At 37.1% G+C, this 16,091-nt stretch overlaps 2 protein-coding genes across 3 annotated transcripts; one reads left to right on the top strand and one right to left on the bottom strand.

The window, feature by feature from the left end:
- Positions 1-460: 460 nt before the first annotated feature.
- Positions 461-6,129, top strand: LOC114530978. Of its 2 annotated transcripts, XM_028552603.1 has the most exons (5): positions 461-573; positions 777-1,014; positions 2,478-2,959; positions 3,628-5,399; positions 5,615-6,129. In XM_028552603.1, the coding sequence occupies exons 2-5, from the start codon at positions 933-935 to the stop codon at positions 5,784-5,786; spliced, it is 2,508 nt and encodes an 835-aa protein (XP_028408404.1). In that variant the 5' UTR covers positions 461-573; positions 777-932; the 3' UTR covers positions 5,787-6,129. The 2 variants fall into 2 exon arrangements, with proteins under 2 accessions (XP_028408404.1, XP_028408405.1); XM_028552604.1 differs by lacking the exon at positions 461-573 and having other exon boundaries at positions 599-1,014.
- Positions 6,130-7,125: 996 nt separating this feature from the next.
- Positions 7,126-9,453, bottom strand: LOC114530996. Its single transcript, XM_028552625.1, has 2 exons — positions 9,264-9,453; positions 7,126-8,980 (listed from the first exon to the last, which is right to left on the bottom strand). Exon 2 carries the CDS (start codon positions 8,821-8,823, stop codon positions 7,939-7,941), a length of 885 nt encoding a protein of 294 aa, XP_028408426.1. The 5' UTR covers positions 8,824-8,980; positions 9,264-9,453; the 3' UTR covers positions 7,126-7,938.
- Between the last annotated feature and the right edge of the window lie 6,638 nt (positions 9,454-16,091).

Here is a 16,091-nt window from a genome sequence, read left to right as displayed (position 1 = left end):
AACAGTGTCTGTAACACGGCCTTAGCCATACCGATGAGAAAAATTCATTTAAAATGTATGGGCGAGTTTTATTAGACAGTAGACATGCAGATGGCCAGATTAACCAGTGTCTATCCGAGTGAGAAATGATGTTAACAATAATTATAATATCAAACACAGAACGTTTACTTCAGTTTCAATGTTTCTGTGAGCGTGAATATTTCCGAAGCTGAGCACTATCGCCACTAAATGCTGTTTGGCAAAACTTATTGAAACAAATTTAAAGAAAAGGTTAAAAGATAATTACAGTGTGAAACTCCACGCAATGTTATTGTGTGTTTGGCGAGTAAAAGGGATTTGTGGCTATTGAAAATCTATGAAGTGTGACTGAGCCAGTCAATCAAAATGCAAAGAATATTCAGTTGTTATGCAAGATCAAAGCATGACACAATATTTTACATAATTATGCCATGTTGCTTGTTCACTAGTGCAGAACAGATTTCACTACCGCTCTGTTCTACACTATCCACGTTATCAAAGTAGAAACGCACAAAAATTTCATTTATACCATACATACAGACTCTGAACATCCAGGTGAGTACACGGTCAGTGATATTTCATGTTAACTACCACAATGCTCACCAAACAAGCAACCAAAGTTAAGCTTTGAATAATAAAGCTTTAAGTGTTTAGATCAACAATGGCATCGTCACCTCCCATCAACATCTCAAATTCTTCCAAACATCACTGATTTTGGGAATGTTAACACACAAACTGTACGTAATTTGTCTCTTAAGGTTATTTCCAGCTTGAAGACAACAATACTACGGTGAGAAAGTGAGATTTTGGGAAGAAATTCTGGTATAGGCGGACGTATTAACCGTCACTTAAATGTAGTGAAGATCTTATGTCGTCATAGCAAATTGAGGCTAAGTTGAGGAAGTTCACGTGAAATGAACGAAACACGAAGTCTCGGTATTCAATGTGAGAGCAGTAAGAGCACAGGTGTTCAGACTAAGCGACTTTCAAAAGAAGGTAGGATTAAGAATTGTGTGAAGGTTAACATCATGTAATTTATATTAGGGCTGTACCAGTACAATATCAAGAAGGATATGTCTGGTATGTATATTGGTACAGCACAATTTTGACTCTGGAATGGTCAAAGTTCTTATTCAGTAGTGAAAAACGTGCGGTATTTCATGAAGAAATAAACATAACCTATATTGACTTCCCCCCGTTTTACTATAAGACGGCTGAAGCTATATGCGTGTTCATGCCAAACGACAAACCCAGCGCCAGGAGAAAACAAAACTGTGGTTGGTATGAACTCAGTGCTTTAAACTGAAATCGATAATAACACTTTTGAGCAAGAAGGAAAATGCGAATAGACGAACTTATAAGTGAAAAATGTACAACGCGGAAAATATGCTCTCCGAGCGTGATGCTTGCTTGTCCTATTGACTGCTCCCTACACATTACAAAGAGCAAACAGCACAGGTTTACCGCCATGCATGAAAATTGCCCTATAAAAGATAAAATCTTTATTTAAGTTTTATCATTCCTAAAAAATGTAGCTCAAACAAAATAATGCAGAGTGGAATATAACCCTATATCTATGATTAACATGCTTACTAGACAGCTATACTGACACATTAGTAGCCTTGCATGGTAAAAAGTTGAAGTCGTTTGTACAGCTGAAAACGTCGGAAATTTACTCTATATGCTATTTCTCAAGTTCAAGTATAATTATATATATATATAGTAAGGAACGCATTGAATTTAATGGCGAAACATGTCTGCATAACTACATTTTGCGATGCATATAGTTGTGTTCAAGACTGCGTGTGGTCGAAATTTATACAGTGCTTATTCTATAGAAAAATGTCTATGTAATAATAACTGTTTAGTAGATGTATGGCAATGAAAACTATTATTTTAGAAAACGCGGTTACTGACATTCAGCAGCATGTCGTCAGTTAAGTACATGGTCATAGATTTTACTCTGGTTTTTATTAGCGTGGGAACGACATCCCGCCGACAGTTTGAAAAAAAACTAAGAAACGAACCGAATTCCGGAGGAAAAGTCATCTTGATGAAGATCATATATATGAATTTGAACTTAAATATATTAAATAAATTGATGTTACCTTTATTCTTCGAAATTGTCTCGTGCAGTATATATATAACAGTCAAATGCTTAGCGGGGAGACAAATAAATGTGTATATTTACTTCGATTTTCTTGTTTCTTGCAATTTTTCTGTAATATTGCATGCGATGTTCTCTTACTGCGAATAACAGCTGGGTTACAAATTGTTCGAATAAGGGCATTCGCTCATTTCCATCTATCAAAACGAACGTATTAAAACCGGCCTTGACCGCGTAACTGTTGTCTAGCTTGTGACGCTTCATTGGAAGCTATATTAATACGAGTTAGTCAGCAAAATGCATTCGCATGCATGCAATAACTAAACTAAACCCGCATGAACCGTTTGTTTAGAGCTACGTTATTACACGAAAATCGTGGAAAAAGAGAAGCAAGTTTTGTTATGCTATATCAATGCAGCAAGAGAACACCCGGTGCTGAGGCAGCCTCATTACAGAGTGAATCTGCTACCAACACAGACAAAGACACATAGTCATAGAAATAGCCATGGCACACGCAAGAAGCGTAAGAGTAAAAATAACAAGAGTAAAACAAAAGGAAAGGATATTGATTTTGGCGATCAAGAGAACACGAGTCATTATGTCTCTAAGATTGTCGTAGATGATGCTACGCACTGCTTGAAGCTGCGAGTGAAGTCTTGTAATCCGAAGAAAAGTCAGGAGTTGAAGGAGCTCAACAGCCTTCCCGTGCAGCCCGAGAGAACGCGATCAAGAAAGGCAAAGCAGCCAAGAAGATACAACAGGGGATCGGAGTTGACAGAACTTGAAAATATGGATGGTGATATGAATGAGGTGGAAAATAAGTCAACTAATTGGGTGAGATTATTGAGATAATATTTTAAAATTTCAAGATTCAAACGCTCTCTCATGCACGTACCTGTGGTGGACATTCAGGAATATGTTGGTAGCGACGTAGTGCATGGTCATAATACACACTTTCACTTGAAAATTTTCAAACATTGTCAATGTAGCATTGTTGTACAAAATCTCTATATAGTAGAATACGATGTTACGGTTAACGATAAGTCACTGATGTGTATAATTAAAGTGCAGCAAGTAACCGCATATTTCTCCTAGCTAACATGCATGGTAGCGTGTATATGGTTAGTTCTGAAGAGTTAGTTTTCAATGAGGCGAAAAATCGTAATGATGAAGCAATCTCAAGTCGATGACTGATATCGGGGTTTTTACCTCTTTGTCTGCACAACAGACTAAAGGCCTATTTAAACTACACGATAAGTTGTATGCAATTATCATTCTGAGGAATGCAAAATAGTGCCTTTGCCACTAACAATCTTTATTCAGTTTTGTTCAGTTTAGAATTTAAGGTGTCAGATTTGTACGTGTGTTCATACATTCACATACGCCAGGGTACGAATCGTATACGACAAATCGCATAGTGTAAATGGGTCTTAACAAGTAACGCGAAAACCGTATTTATCACTATAATTTCTTTCATTTTACACAAAATTATCTTGTTTTAGGAGTCGTTATCATCAAGCCAACAATCTCTCGAGCAAAACAGAGAAACAGCAATTCCAAAACTGGAACTTACGAAACCTAAAAGTAATATCATCAATGAAAATGAGGTGAATAAAATTCCGACATCACCCGGCATTACAACCCTCAAAACAATATCAATCAAAGCCGAAGATGAAAGTACAGACTGCTTATTCGCTAATAAGAAATCACATGGCAACCGTTCGAGCTCTCATTCGTCCCCACTTCCAACAATGACGTCACTACTTCCCCCAGTCCCCTCAGATGAAGGCTCCCCGGATTCCGACTCCCATTATCAATCACCAAATGAAGATTCTGACGACAATCAATCTGTTTGTTCCGAGGAATTTTTCATCGTGGAAACACGCAAAGATAAGCTAGATGATACAAAAAAGCCACATTTAGTGAATATTGAAATGACAAAAGAATCAGAATGCTATGATGGCTTAAACAAGACAAATATGGAACAGACAGATAGAAATTTAAGAAACGAACTTAAAAAACGACTTCAAGCCAACATTGACCGTAAGTCAGTTGACGACAATCAATATGAAAACATGAATACCGAGAATGGAAAAGAAACTGCTGCAAGTGAACCCACCAGAAATATGCCAAGAGTATTGCCGCAAGTCGTCACCGTTCATTTCAATGACACTCAAACACACAGCCAAAAAATAAATGCTGCAGATTCGCACACTCCATACAACGCCTATCCTATGGTTCGAGATCCATCAACCCTACCTTACGCCAAACCATTTTCAACAACTTTACCGTACTCAAAGCCACCCGCAACAACCCTAGCCTATCCTAAGTTATCCGCAACGACCCTAACCCATCCGGAGCCAACCCTACCCCACACTAAATCATCCCCTATGACCATACCTTACAGTATGCCACCCTCTGCTGCCCTACCTTGCCCTACGTCGCCTACAAAGGCCCAGCCTTATCATATGGTACCTACACATACAGTTCCAAAACCATTCACTGCAGCCTCAATACCGCGACATCCAACCGTACCCCAAACATCCCTACCAAGAGTCCCACCGATGAACCCCCCATATCCACCATATTACACTACCAATGCCACTGGGAACTATAAACAACATGCTACCTATCAAATTCCTCTACCAAACGCGCGGACGTTCCAGCAGGAAATTGATGAAAACAATGAAACCCTCAGGGGAGATTATGTTGGCTTTATTCCATCACAGGTTCCTCCACACTTCTTGGGATCACCAGAGGACAGGAGAAGCATGAGGGAAGTTGTATCACTTAATCCTGCAAAACAAGTAATTCCACATACGCCGGAAGCTTGCGCTAATGGTGTTACGACCAATGAGGGCTCGCCATCAACTACCTGCGATCCAACTGATGTTAGATTACACCCCCTTGAAATTTCTTCCAACAACAGCACAAACGAAGGGGTTGCAATAATTAACCCTACTAATTCAAAAGAAACTGGAAATTCGGAAATCATTGAACTTGATAAACAAGGCCAAAAAAGAAAACGTTTTATCTTTGGCTCTCACGAACCACCAAAGAAGAAAGTAATATCATCCCTACTTACCCCACTTTGCCAACGAGAAGCGACAAGATTGGCTGATGGGATACATGAAATTAACATGCAGTATTTTCCTCTTCGTTCATTGGCTCAGAAAGCAGCTAATCGTGTCTCAGGAGATACTGACGACGTGCTCAAACTGATTGAACAAAAGATGCAACTCAAGACAAAAATCCAGGATGTTGAAAAAGCCAGGTACGAAATTTATGAGCTAAGATAATAGGGCTGCATAAATTATGCTGGCAGGCAGGCAGGCAGACCGCCAGCCAGACAAAAGGATAAAGCTTGTGTAAACTTGTTGCTTTATCATAGTCCGTAAACTGTACAGACAGTAATGCTTACGGCTTCTCAAGTAAATACCGTTCAGAAGGTTTCTTTTCTCATGAATGGCATGCTTTCACAATTTATAGGAATCTCCTCAAAGATATCTACGACATGGTGTTAAAATCCAAGGAAATTGAAGACATTCAGAATTTCGAGTTGGTCTCCCATAATTTTGGTGTGAGAAATATTTTAAACCATCTCAGCTTGGTTGACCTATATTTCGGAGAACTTGGCACTGAGTTACAATCCAAGATATAAAGCTTCATAATTAAAAATTGACTATTATGGCCAGAACGATGCGACGATCTTATAAAAGTGGCAAATGTATTATATTTTCTACCTACATTTTCACATAATTTTGTTATTACTTATTTAGTTGTTTTGTGGAGAAGTCGCATTTATTAATTTAAAGTTTGATATTGATAGTCTGTTGTGTGTCGGCGGTTGTTGCAAGTTGGTGTTTGCACATTCTTCATCCGTGACTCTGTTAAGAGTTTCAATATGTATTTGTTTTTCTCAAGTCAAGTAAAATTTTCAAGAACTTGATGCTACATTAGTCATATAATATAGTGATATAATATAATATAAAAATACAAAAAATAGCGGCAACAAATCAATTATAATTTTCAAAAATAATCAATGGTATATGTGCGCCAAGTTGATTACTTTCCATGCCTAAATACACTAAATTGATCCTTGATATGAGATTAGGGTAAGGATTAGATATTACATTGGGTTTAGAGTTGATAAGGATTAACACTAATCTTAAATTTAATCCTAACCTAACCTCTCGAATTCAATTTGTGTATTTAGGATTTATTGAACATGGAATTATTACCTCGCTTTCATTCATGTTAGTGTACATCAATGTATCATAACTATAAGTGGAATGCTAAATTGCTATTGTTCCAGTCGATGAGCTGATAATACACGGAATATACGCCTGTATTCAAAAGGCTCACTCATACTCACACCCATTGAGTGTGACATTGAATTTTTTTCATTACTGATCTAAGAGAAAGTTATTTCTTAGTCAGTGGAAAGATCTATGGTGAAACAATAAAAATCAAGCTCTTAGAGTGAAAATACCGTCATGGAAAACAGGCGATAGCAAGTATATCAACTTGTATTAGGCTGTGGATCTTTAGAAAGTCCTGTCGGATGATAATGACACCTCCACATAGGGTGCATCTTTCAGGAGCTCGTTTCTTCTAGCTTTATTTTGATAGGTACCATTTTCATAGGTACAGTTGCTACATCTGACTTTTGATTGGTTAAATGGATTTTCCTAATTTATGTGTAATTGGCGGAATATTTTGTAGTTATTCCGAAATAGAAATGTGGGTATTTTGAATGGCCGATCCCAGGGCCTTTCCTCTTCTTGTCGTAAAGACCCTGGGAACGAGGTTGACATCTGTTATCCAGTGTATGACATGTCATAAGTGAGACGACCTGGGCCTGCTGTTTTCATGGTTATTTATTCAAGTTAACTCAAAGTGCCGACAGTTAAGGACAAATATATTTTCCAAGGAACTTAATTCACAATATTACTATGTGATGACATCGTTTTTGTGGACAAAACTTTATTTTAAATATGTATTTCAAATACCAATAAAGCAACCTTACGAGTTATGTTATCACCAGGTAATTACTATAAACTCGACACTATATCAAATAACATGTATTTTATTCCTATTTCATTTTTAGCACTATATAATCCATTATCTATGATCAATCACACAGGGCTTTGCTTTCATTGCCAAAAATACAGGGGCTAAAACCAAAACCTCCTTGTCCGCCCCCGTGGTCTTCAATTTCATATAAAAATTTATATGATGCGTCAATCATGGCAATGTTCATTTTACGATTGCATGAAAGGTTTGTTGAATCTAACGGTCAAAATGGTCAGACCGGTCATATTTTGAATTGAATTGAAACAGAGTATTTCGTTAAGAATATTGCAGTGAAACTGCATTTTCCGTGCTAAACAAATATAAATAACGATATATACTTGAATGCAAGGTTCTTGAAACACTCGAAATACCAGTGGCAGTGATCTGTCTGTACCGAAATACAACAGGACCGGTCTGGCCGTTTTAACCGTATAAAGGAAAGCGCACTAAAAGGAAAGCGCACTAAATATATATGAAACAATCAAAGTATTTTTAGACGTCTTATGCCCCACTCTACACACAATTCACACAAAGAAAGAATATGTAATGAAGCCAATGGTTAAAACAAAAAAAGTCTGTTCTAATGTTTTTAAATCCTTTCAATATTTAATTAAGTTATACGCTGTGTTAAAGTCTTCGAATCAAGTTTCAAAAATTATAAAATGCAAGTTAACTGTTCACAATTTATCATGAAATTTTCAAGAGGTGGAAGAAGCGTTTCTTCAAGCGTTATCAGTTTATTTCTCTCCACAAGTAGCACCTCTCACATCTTTTATCTCGTTTCCTTCATTTCCTCCAGGACTTCCTGTGTTCTCTTCAATTTCATCCTTATCCATCAGCAAGTTTTCCTTTCCCAATTTGAACTTGGTTACATCTTGGCTTTTGATTGGCTCAGACTGACTCTGTGCAGAACAGTTGACAGTTTGTTCCTTGATGTTCCTATCTTTATGCCCGTTAAGATTGCTTGCACAATTGATTCTCTTTTCGCCAATTTCATCCACGTTTTTAACTTCTTCGTTCCTATCATTCCTATCATCAATACTTCCACTTGAAACTCCGCTGGAATTGCTTGTATTGTTTGAGTAAGTTTCATCCACCTTCTTTAGCTTCTGCACCTTTTTAGAATCATCATCACCAGAAGCATTATTTTCATGTCCATTCAACTTTCCGTCGACTCGAACAGAGTTATCGTTACGTATGTAACTGGCAATCACGTTGTTGGCGGAGCTACTAGGTTGCCCACTGGCCAAACAAATTCCCAGATTTGGCAGAAACTTAGCTATGCCCAGCTTCATATCTTTGGAGCGCGCCACGAACAACCAGGGATTGAGGCACGAATGAAGTTGAATTAACAGATTAATGATTTTAATCCATTTGTGATAGACAGCGTGGTCGCCTCCAAGCCAACGGTATTGTAAACGGTATACATTGACGGGTAGCCAGGATACTACATACACTGCAAGTAATAAACCAATAGTTTTGGCAGCTTTGTTCGAGTTATGACTTGTACGTGATTGTGCGACATTCCGCCCGGCATCATCATCACGTGGGTGGTTGTGTTCCAAGGATCGATTCAATTGTTGTATCCTTTGGTCTTGATTTCGTGCGATGATGTATATCATGAGTTGTACCAGGATTGTGAGGACGAATAGTGTCGCAATTAGAGCCAAATAACCATCTCTCACGATCACGATGTTATGGAACCTTACAATCCCGATGCTGATACACACCAGCCATATACCGAACACCACCGCGCTGGTTATACTTTTTGTTATATTGCTGGCGTAAAAGTAGGGATACTTAATTAAGATGTACTTATCTAGTGTAGCGAAGAATAAACTAGCAGTACCCGTGAGGATACACACTAGTTGGGCAGCATGAATATAAAACATGCCAAAGATGGTGATAACTGTTGATGGAAACTGATAGTAACAAACTTGAGGTTGAACTATACAGTTATATATGAGATCAGACAAGAATAAACTGAACATGTAAATGAACATGTTCTGCTTGAGACCAACATATTTCAAAAGGATGAACATCACAAAAAGATTGCTCACACCTCCTACGAATGAGAAGGACCCGCTGGCGACTGTATATGGCATGGCAAAGTCCAGGGACCTCGTTGATCGCCTCTGACGACGCGTCACACCACTGGCGTTTGATGAAATGTTGGCTATTTCCATGATGACCTAAGTAGGATAAGATGGGAAGGGTAATACCAGCCTTGGCACTATAACACCAACTAATAATGCACGTTTCCCTCGACTATCCTGAAAAATCGCTATCGCGGAAAACCAAAATTAAATTCATATTTTTGGAAAGATCCGAAACAGCCGTCAGTCATCTCTGATGTTCGACTAATCATTAACATGTATAAAATCATGTACATTGTACAGTACACAGGGTGTATAAAAAAGGTAATCCAACTTCAACACACTTTTATTCATGAACTACTCAGCCTATGATCGTGAGCGACAGTTTAACATTCGGAAAGAGCAATCTTTTAAGTCTGAAATGACACATTTTCAGTGCCAAATGGAGTAAAAATGAGCAAATACGACGGTGATAAAATGTTGGTCAGAATTGCGTGTTTTCACCGCTGGCTTTGAGCCTAATTAAAGTTGTGACCGCTCAATGGAATCCGCTACGATCTACTTCCCACAATTGAAAAGGAAAATTAAGCTAAAATTTCCTTCGATCGAAAAATCCTACCTAGTGGAAAACCACTTGAAAATCTGAAAAAATATCCTTTCGGCCTTGCTTTCCCCAGCGGAAGAAAATCTTGTAAAAACGCATAAATTAGAACAGAATTATTTTCGAAACGTTTCGATGTTATACAGCCGGGTGTAGAAAATGCAATCTAAGGTCAGCACGTCATTTGGCGCAAATTGTTGTCTATATGGCCAGGTGCAATATCCTACACATCAATTAAGATAGATTATATAGGTTTTAAAGCTAGAACCTTCCTCGTATCCAATGGCGAAAAACAAGCAAATATATTATTTCGATCCAAAATGCATGGTGGAAATAATTTTCCCCTTACAACTGTGTGATAGAGAGAAATGGTAAAAGAGTAACCTGCCAGGAAGACGGACATTAAAAAGGGTAAGCGTTTCAGCATTTTTTGTTCGTTTGCCTGCATGACATGACCGTCTGTCCGATACACCTCGCAGGCTATTGAAAGCGATGTGCGCAAACAAATTAAGCAAGCATGCATATAATTTGATTTAAATTTTTTTTCACTTACGTAATTCTAAGGGGTGAGAAACATTGTGCATTGCACCAGGATTTTTGTCCAAACGACCGAACCGGTGATTTGCCTAATTTACATGCTGAAGCTGGATTACACTTTTATGCAGTCGATATTGCGTTGATATATTTTATTAAAACGTATTTGTCTATATTGACTATACTGCGGTTGTACCAAAAAGGTACCCTCCATTAAAATAAGATCTTTTGTATTTACTGTGGGTTGTGGACATTTCTGCATGGGAATTTAATCAAGTGTATGGCAAAATAATCATAAGTTCACGTAACTTCCCGATCGGCCAAATAACATAACACGGCGAAAATGAGAAACTAATAACAAAAATACGTAAAGGTTTTTTTTTCTTTATATAACTATACTTTTCTTTGCGATTCGATATCTTCGTATATTGCTTGTGAAGCTATTATAAATTGCCAAAAGTATAACTATACAGGTTCACAACGAAATATATATATTATTTCAATAGAGGGTATACTTTTATGGGCACACCCGGTATGTAAAAGTGTTAACGTTATTTTTCTCGCTAATACTAATTTATCAATTACAAAAAGTGACAACTACAAATTTTTCAAACTGTGCACGGCTTAACTTTTATTGAGCTGCATGTGTATATATATATGGAACATTTCGCATCTAAAACATTTTCAATCCAACCGAATTTTCAATGCTGACCAGAGCGGCATGAATCGCCCAGGACTTTGGATTTTCCTAGTTCAAAACTGAGTTGATTTAAGAGGGAACGGTGCATGTATTTTGAATTCACAGATATTTCTCTCTTGCAGGTGTTTACATGCATACACTGACACAGATTATACCAGACTATGCAAATTTGTATGGGGACTACTACTTCAAAATAAGATAATGAAAAAAGATATGAAGACAAAACCATAAAACATATTATATAGAAGTTATTACATATAGAAAATATTAATATACCTTTTTCGTCAAATTTTGCCTTTTTTAAAAAAGATATGCAGACAAAACCATAAAACATAGAAGTTATCAGATATAAAATATATTAATATACCTTTTTCGTAGAATTATGCCGAGAGTTATTACAAAACAAAAGTAAAACGAATATGTAAAATGATATATATAGCACAAGCTGTGGCTATAACACTCCGGTGTGATCGATCAATCTGTTATGTATGCTGCATTCTAGGTCGTCAGCAAACGCCTGACTTATATATATGCATGCTGTACCCAAATGACCACACTCATTAACGATCAATGCGTCAAACTTGTCATCTAGCCAATGGAATAGCGGTCAAATCTAGATGCTAATATCATGAACGCATTAAACGTACAGCTGCTTCATGCATGCACATTCAGGCCTGGAGTGACATGATTAACCATTGCCTTTCACGTGTTCGGCACATGCAGAAATAAAATAAAAAAATTAAGAACAAGCAATATTTAGCACGATTTTAGCCACAGTATTTCGGCATGTAACACTAGTAACATATGCATCACCGGCCGTCTAATATATAATAATATACTGCATGGTTTATCTGATAAAACTGACCGTGAGACGATATCTATAAACCAAGCAGCGCAATAACTATGATATCTGACTATCTGGTGAGGGAGATTACTTCGCGTTGACTAAAAAAGGAGATTTAAGTCATCATGGACATCATGCAGAGGACCTTTTTTACACCAGATAAATAATCGTTCTCGCTCTTATTATGGCATTTATAGCCTAAAGATAAAGCTATATCGCCTATATGCAACAATATTGCTTCCAAAATTTATAAGCTAATGAGAGTTATTTTAACTTATAGGTAACAAAAAACTGCATTCGAAGCAGGAAAATCGCCCTTTACGCATCGTGATTTTCAATAAATTATATGCGTCACATGTGATCGGCTTTACTCCTGGGTGCCCTGTGTCGCTGAATTATAAATAAAACCGAACAAGAAAACAAACCAGCCCAAAATTGAAACTACTACACCAAAATATCCGAAGGGTATTGTGCGTGCTGTGTTATAGGAGGGAAGAAACCTGCCCTGCGGTCGGTTGTATATCAAGCCGCGTTAAGCTTAAATAACACTCTTACATCTCTCTTGCATGAGTCAACTTGAATATTATACACTTAATGTATGCTCCTGAGGGAAATAGTGAGCTTTGTTTTTCCAGGAGTCTGAGAAAGGGAAACATTGAGACTCGAGTTAAAACAAAACTCACTATCAGTTCCCGAGGTATAGTGTACATTAAGTGTTTTGTTATATAGGAACAAAAACATATGTTATATACACAACAATTTCATTTAAAAAAACCCAATTTACTTTGTTATGACAAGAAGCGGGCAACAATTTTTCACTTCTTTCCCTTTGCATTTATTTTACGTCATGTGACTACGAATGACCCAATCACATTTAAAATACACAACACCTATATAACAATATGCATTGAATATGTAGTTGTAAACAGTATCGTTGTGTTAAGGCTAAAAACATTTAGTTTGCTTGTTGAATAAAACGATAGGCTTGCTTTCTATTTTGAACTTAACCACCGTTTAAGCTAAACGGGCTTGATACAACCCCCTGGGGCAGGTTGTATCAAGCCCGTTTAGCTTAAACGGTGGTTAAGTTCAAAATAGAAAGCAAGTCTATCGTTTTATTCAACAAGCAAACTAAATGTTTTTAACCCAAAGATACTGTTTACAACTACATATTCAGTGCATAATATTCAAGTTGACTCATTCAAGAGAGATGTAAGAGTGTTATTTAATTTTTACTTATCCACTGTTTAAGCCAAACGGGTTTGATACAACCGGTCCCTGATCTTTTTCTTTCAAACGAATCAAAATGTATATTGCATGATAACACAGAACACCCATGCAACTGGCCGATACACTGACAAAAGTATATAGAAATAATTGTTCGGTACTGCTGCTGTGGGGACGTTCACGCATAGAGTTGATTTTAGGTAGTTCTCAGTTCGATTTGCCTAAAACCATTTTATATTTTGGGTTTTAAGAACATTTGTACTACACAGGATCGATGTCGCTTCATGCTGTGCATGTCAACAGCCGGGGAATCGTTTCCATGCATCTCATACGGATGATTATATGTTCAGACACAGATTATGGCAACTTTATGTTGCATTTGACTTTCTTAACTCGGCCTATATACACGATGCGATTAGTCGTATACAATTCTTATTCTGGCGTGTGTATTCGAATATATGCGTGTAAATGTGTCCTATTTTAAACTTCGTTATAAACTTATGAACAGAAAGAGTGGCGTCAGCAATCGTTTTCATGCGTCAGGATAAGATCGTATATATAGCCTACGATTAATCGCTCGCGTAGATCGGTCTTTAATATTTCACTGTACATGCATGCATAGGCTGAATTGTTGCCAAAATCATATCAATTTGAGCCATAGTTATGCTGCATGAATGGAAACCATTTTGGCCACTTTATCACCACTTCTTGGCAGCCCTGCATGGGCGAGCTAATTCATTACATTAGTTTTTCCCGCCTCCAGTTATATAAGTATCTTTCAACCCACTTGCACATCGCCACGAAAAGCTTAATCACTTCTATTGTTTAGGGTAGGGAGCGTTTCGTGCGTTATCATGCAAGATCGTTTCATTATCCTTATTCAACATTTATGCCGAAAGAGGGAGACCTCAGGTCATCAATAAACTTGATATACAGCTAGATTAAAAGGGCCAGGATATCCATTGCACATCAATAAATGTTTCATATTGGCCTTTTATACAGGTGCTCGTGCACCTGTCGTACACCTGTCGTACAATATCAAGCAAAAAATATGAACTATGTGAACCTGACTAGTAAATTTCGTGAAATTCGCACGGTTAACTTGCGCCTAAGCCAAGCCAGTTTGCAAATCCGAAGAGCGAAAATTGTAAATAAACTATATTTGAAAAATCGACAGGTATATTATACTATTATATATAGTTTAGCATCAAATGTGGTACAACAACTGCCTTATACCACATTTGATGCTGAGTTGTTTGAAGACGCTGCCACACTGCTCCCTGGTTATATTGCATATTATATATATTATAATAGTTACCTATCGCACAATTCGCTGTTTTCAAAAGTATTTCAATCTTGGTCAGCCCAAAACATTCAACCTACGTTTACTCATCCGTTAAAGACGTCATTAAGAATGTATTATATATACAGGGTGAGTAAAAAAAACCTGACACCTTTGAAATTCAAATTAGTCGCATAGCGGCTGTAACGTGGCAGAAGTTGCTTAAAATATTTCATATAGGTATACGAAGCATATCATATTAATTAACCTAATAAAAGCATAAAGTTTGTTCCCATTGGGAGTTAAAATACAAAAGAACAGTTTTATCAAATCGTTTTTGTTGATTGTACATGGGAATTGTCATATTCCAGCCATAAGTTCGCAGCTAACTTGAATTTCAAAGGTGTCAGTTTTTTTTACTCACCCTGTATATATAATACATTAAAAAGGTGTGGAAGAGCGTAAAATAACTTCTTGTAATAGTTTTCTTAGCTAGCGCTTTTGATAGTACGGTCTATATATGGTAGTTTTGTGTATGAATCATTGCATGCATGTGTGCCTGTGAGCTCTTCATAAAGGTGCAGTCCAAAGCAAGAAAAGTAACAGCTCTATACTGTTGTGTCTCGTTTTATATATGCATGATCAATGACATAACCGAGTGTCTAAAATCTCCCAGCTTGGGTTTATATCAGATGATAGTGATGATACTAACATTTTTGTATCGTCAGATAATTTCGCCTAACCTGAAGGCACTAGGCATGCTGAACTAAGATTTTTTAAAAGAATCGATAGGTGGACAACAAAATGCGGCAGTGATACATTACCGCGAATCCATATAAACCAACTGGAAAGCCCACAGGCCACACATTTAAATGATATCTGCATGCATGTATATAGAAAAAAGGTAGCCATGGAGACATATATATAGCTAGGGGAAATAAATGAGGAAAATTACCCTTTGTTTCTGTTGGAACGCTTGGCTGCATGCCAGCTACTGGAGCAGATTATGACTACATATATGGCTACAGTACAGGGCTGCCGGGTGTCAACAGGAGCAGATTGTGACAGAATTACGCGAAGCTCATAATTCAGACCCTTTTGACGTCACATTCGGAATCTACACGACAAATTAACGTGGCATATATATTTTGCAAATAAGATAAATTTTTGGTATAAAGTAAAAAAAAAATAACTATAGTGAAGGAAATTCGCTTAACTCTTTAATGCTCGCCTGACAATTCTTCCTTGTTAGTATAAGCTAGGCAAGGAAGCATCTGGAGAACAACTCTTGAAATGGATTAATAGCTATATTAACAGCTGAAGATGAAACAGCTCAGATGAAAAAGAAAAGAGATCTAATACATGTAAATATACATGCAAGTAAATACATAAGATTGTTCTCGCACATGTACAATATTCTTAATATATAAAATTTAATTCTCAATATATACAATATATACAATATTCTTGTACGGCACCAATGCATGCCTTAATTCATGAGTCCCTCTCATGTGCACGAAATGTACAGTCACTGATGAAAATTACTTAATATATAGCAATATATGCATTATTTCATTGGCTTTTAGAAGTTTTTAAAGGTATCTTA

Source organism: Dendronephthya gigantea, unplaced genomic scaffold (genome assembly GCF_004324835.1).
Source record: "Dendronephthya gigantea isolate DGI-Jeju-01 unplaced genomic scaffold, DenGig_1.0 000067F, whole genome shotgun sequence".
Lineage (NCBI taxonomy): Eukaryota > Metazoa > Cnidaria > Anthozoa > Malacalcyonacea > Nephtheidae > Dendronephthya > Dendronephthya gigantea.
Note: the sequence above shows the minus strand (reverse complement) of the source record. Positions and strands in the feature narration are given on the sequence as shown.

Coding starts and splice junctions, on each gene's coding strand:
- LOC114530996 (XM_028552625.1), bottom strand. CDS start 8,823: ATGATATACATCATCGCACGAAATCAAGACCAAAGGATACAACAATTG.
- LOC114530978 (XM_028552603.1), top strand. CDS start 933: ATGAACGAAACACGAAGTCTCGGTATTCAATGTGAGAGCAGTAAGAGC. Junction 1,015..2,477: donor TAAGCGACTTTCAAAAGAAG/GTAGGATTAAGA, acceptor CCGTTTGTTTAG/AGCTACGTTATTACACGAAA. Junction 2,960..3,627: donor AAAATAAGTCAACTAATTGG/GTGAGATTATTG, acceptor ATCTTGTTTTAG/GAGTCGTTATCATCAAGCCA.